General features: G+C 61.7%; 1 protein-coding gene across 1 annotated transcript; it reads right to left on the bottom strand.

Annotated features, from left to right (window-relative positions):
- Window positions 1–297: 297 nt before the first annotated feature.
- On the bottom strand, window positions 298–1,334 carry Neurog2 (neurogenin 2). Its single transcript, XM_057794120.1, has one exon. It carries the CDS (start codon window positions 1,332–1,334, stop codon window positions 531–533), a length of 804 nt encoding a protein of 267 aa, XP_057650103.1. The 3' UTR covers window positions 298–530.
- Window positions 1,335–1,910: the final 576 nt, after the last annotated feature.

The raw sequence follows: 1,910 nt of genomic DNA, 5'->3' as shown, positions 1-1,910 counted from the left end.
CAGATGCCAGCCATTGCAAATGTGTGGATAATATTATTACCGGTAAATTCATTCAGATGCTAACATACATTTCTTTCGACTGACATTAACATCTCTATGTAGAAACGAAGGTGAAAAGATCACAGGGACCAGTTGCATTCCCTCTGTGAGATTCACACGGAGTTCTCCTCCAGCAGCTCAGAGAGAGGGGAGGAGCGCCAGTCCGCTCTGCAAACTCGTTAGTTACGGCACCGGCATCTTTTCTCAGCGTCTGTCTTTATACTTTTACGAAGTCTCCCCCTCGCAGCCCCTCACCCCAAGCCCACACGCCACAATCCTCTTTGACCCTAAATCCTCACATCTTCAATAAATCAGAGACGGTCTGTGTGAAGTTAGCCCACAGTTGAATGCACCAGCCGCCGCCGAGGATCGATTGCCAGGGCTACCTCTGCTCTGTGAAGCGGAGTTCACGGCCTGGAGGGTGGGGACAGGAGGAGGATGGGGGAGGAGGGCCAGGTAGAGGACGTTTTGGGTGGGGGAGGTTCGCGGCTCTAGATACAGTCCCTGGCGACGGGCAGGTGAGGTGCATAACGATGCTTATCCGGAGGTGGGGGCTGCCAGTAGTCCACATCTGACCCGGGGCTGGCGGGCGACAAAGTGCAGCTGTATGGGGACGTGGAGGTGGAGGACGCGGAGGACGACGCAGGGCTGTTGGTGCAGCTCCAGGAGGAGGAGGAGGGCGAAGGGCTGTCCCCGCTGGCGCTGAGCCCGGCTCCGGGGCTCAACAGCACCGCCTCGGAGAAGAGCGCCCCCTGGAGGCCACCGGCGCCTGCGCAGTGGTCCGCCAGGCGCAGGGTCTCGGTGAGCGCCCAGATGTAATTGTGGGCGAAGCGGAGCGTCTCGATCTTGGTGAGCTTGGCATCCTCCGGAAAGGTGGGCAGCACCTCCCGCAGCGCGTCCAGCGCCGCGTTCAGGTTGTGCATGCGGTTGCGCTCGCGGTTGTTGGCCTTCAGCCTGCGGGTCTTCTTGATGCGCTGCACTGTCTCCGCCGTCTTGGCTCCCCGGGAGACGGCCCGGGCGCGCGAGGGGCGCCGCTTGCACTCATGCACCAAGCCCAGCATCCGCGGTGGTCGGCAACCCCCAGCACTCGACGCCGGACTGCCCTGCACCCCCTGCCCGGGTTCCGCCCCACGTTGCCCAAGCACGGCGCCAGGCCGCCGCAGCTCCTCGTCCTCCTCCTCGTCCGCACTGGAGGACGTCGGAGTCAGGGTCGCCGAGGCCGGGGAAGCCGAGCCCAGCAGCATCAGCACCTCCTCTTCCTCCTTCAACTCCAGAGTCTCGGATTTGACGAACATCCTGCGAAAGATGAGGCAGATGAAATTTACTACAAGAACAGACCGGTAGAAGCATCTCTGTCGTGTCTCCGCAAGGTGCACCCGTGAAGAAGGCGAGAATGGAGCTGGGGAGGAGCGCCGCTGGCTGAGCCACCAGTTGGCCCTGCACTTTGCGGGCCACAGAAACCGTTGCCTCTAAAGCGAAGGAAAGTCAGCCTGTGCGGGGAAATAGCCTGCGAAGTTGGGAAGCGCAGAGCGCACACTTACCTACTCCGCTCCAGATGTGTCACGGCACAGCTGCTGCTCTGGTGTGCGTCCGGGAATGTCCCCACAGTTGGGAACCAAGTGCGTTGTCCTTCGCTCCTTTGGAGCGCCGAGGGTTTGGCGCTCCTTAGGCGCACCTCTGCGGGGGGCCTCTCTGCTGGGTGACTTTGCCAAGAGCCCCGGCGACCGCGGCAACCCGCCCGGGTCTCGTGTGTTGTGGTGCTCGTGCGTGTCTGTCTGTCAGTCAGTCCCTGGCCGTGAGGCTGCTGGCACGCGACTCTCAGGCACTCCAGTTAAAGCCGAGCTGCTTGTGGTTCAGTGGCTGCGTGTCTG

The sequence above is a fragment of the Chionomys nivalis genome, chromosome 18 (assembly GCF_950005125.1).
Source record: "Chionomys nivalis chromosome 18, mChiNiv1.1, whole genome shotgun sequence".
Lineage (NCBI taxonomy): Eukaryota > Metazoa > Chordata > Mammalia > Rodentia > Cricetidae > Chionomys > Chionomys nivalis.
This window is presented reverse-complemented; position numbering and strand designations above follow the sequence as displayed.

Excerpts from the sequence above, each read along its gene's own strand:
- Neurog2 (XM_057794120.1), bottom strand. The coding sequence starts at position 1,334 with ATGTTCGTCAAATCCGAGACTCTGGAGTTGAAGGAGGAAGAGGAGGTG.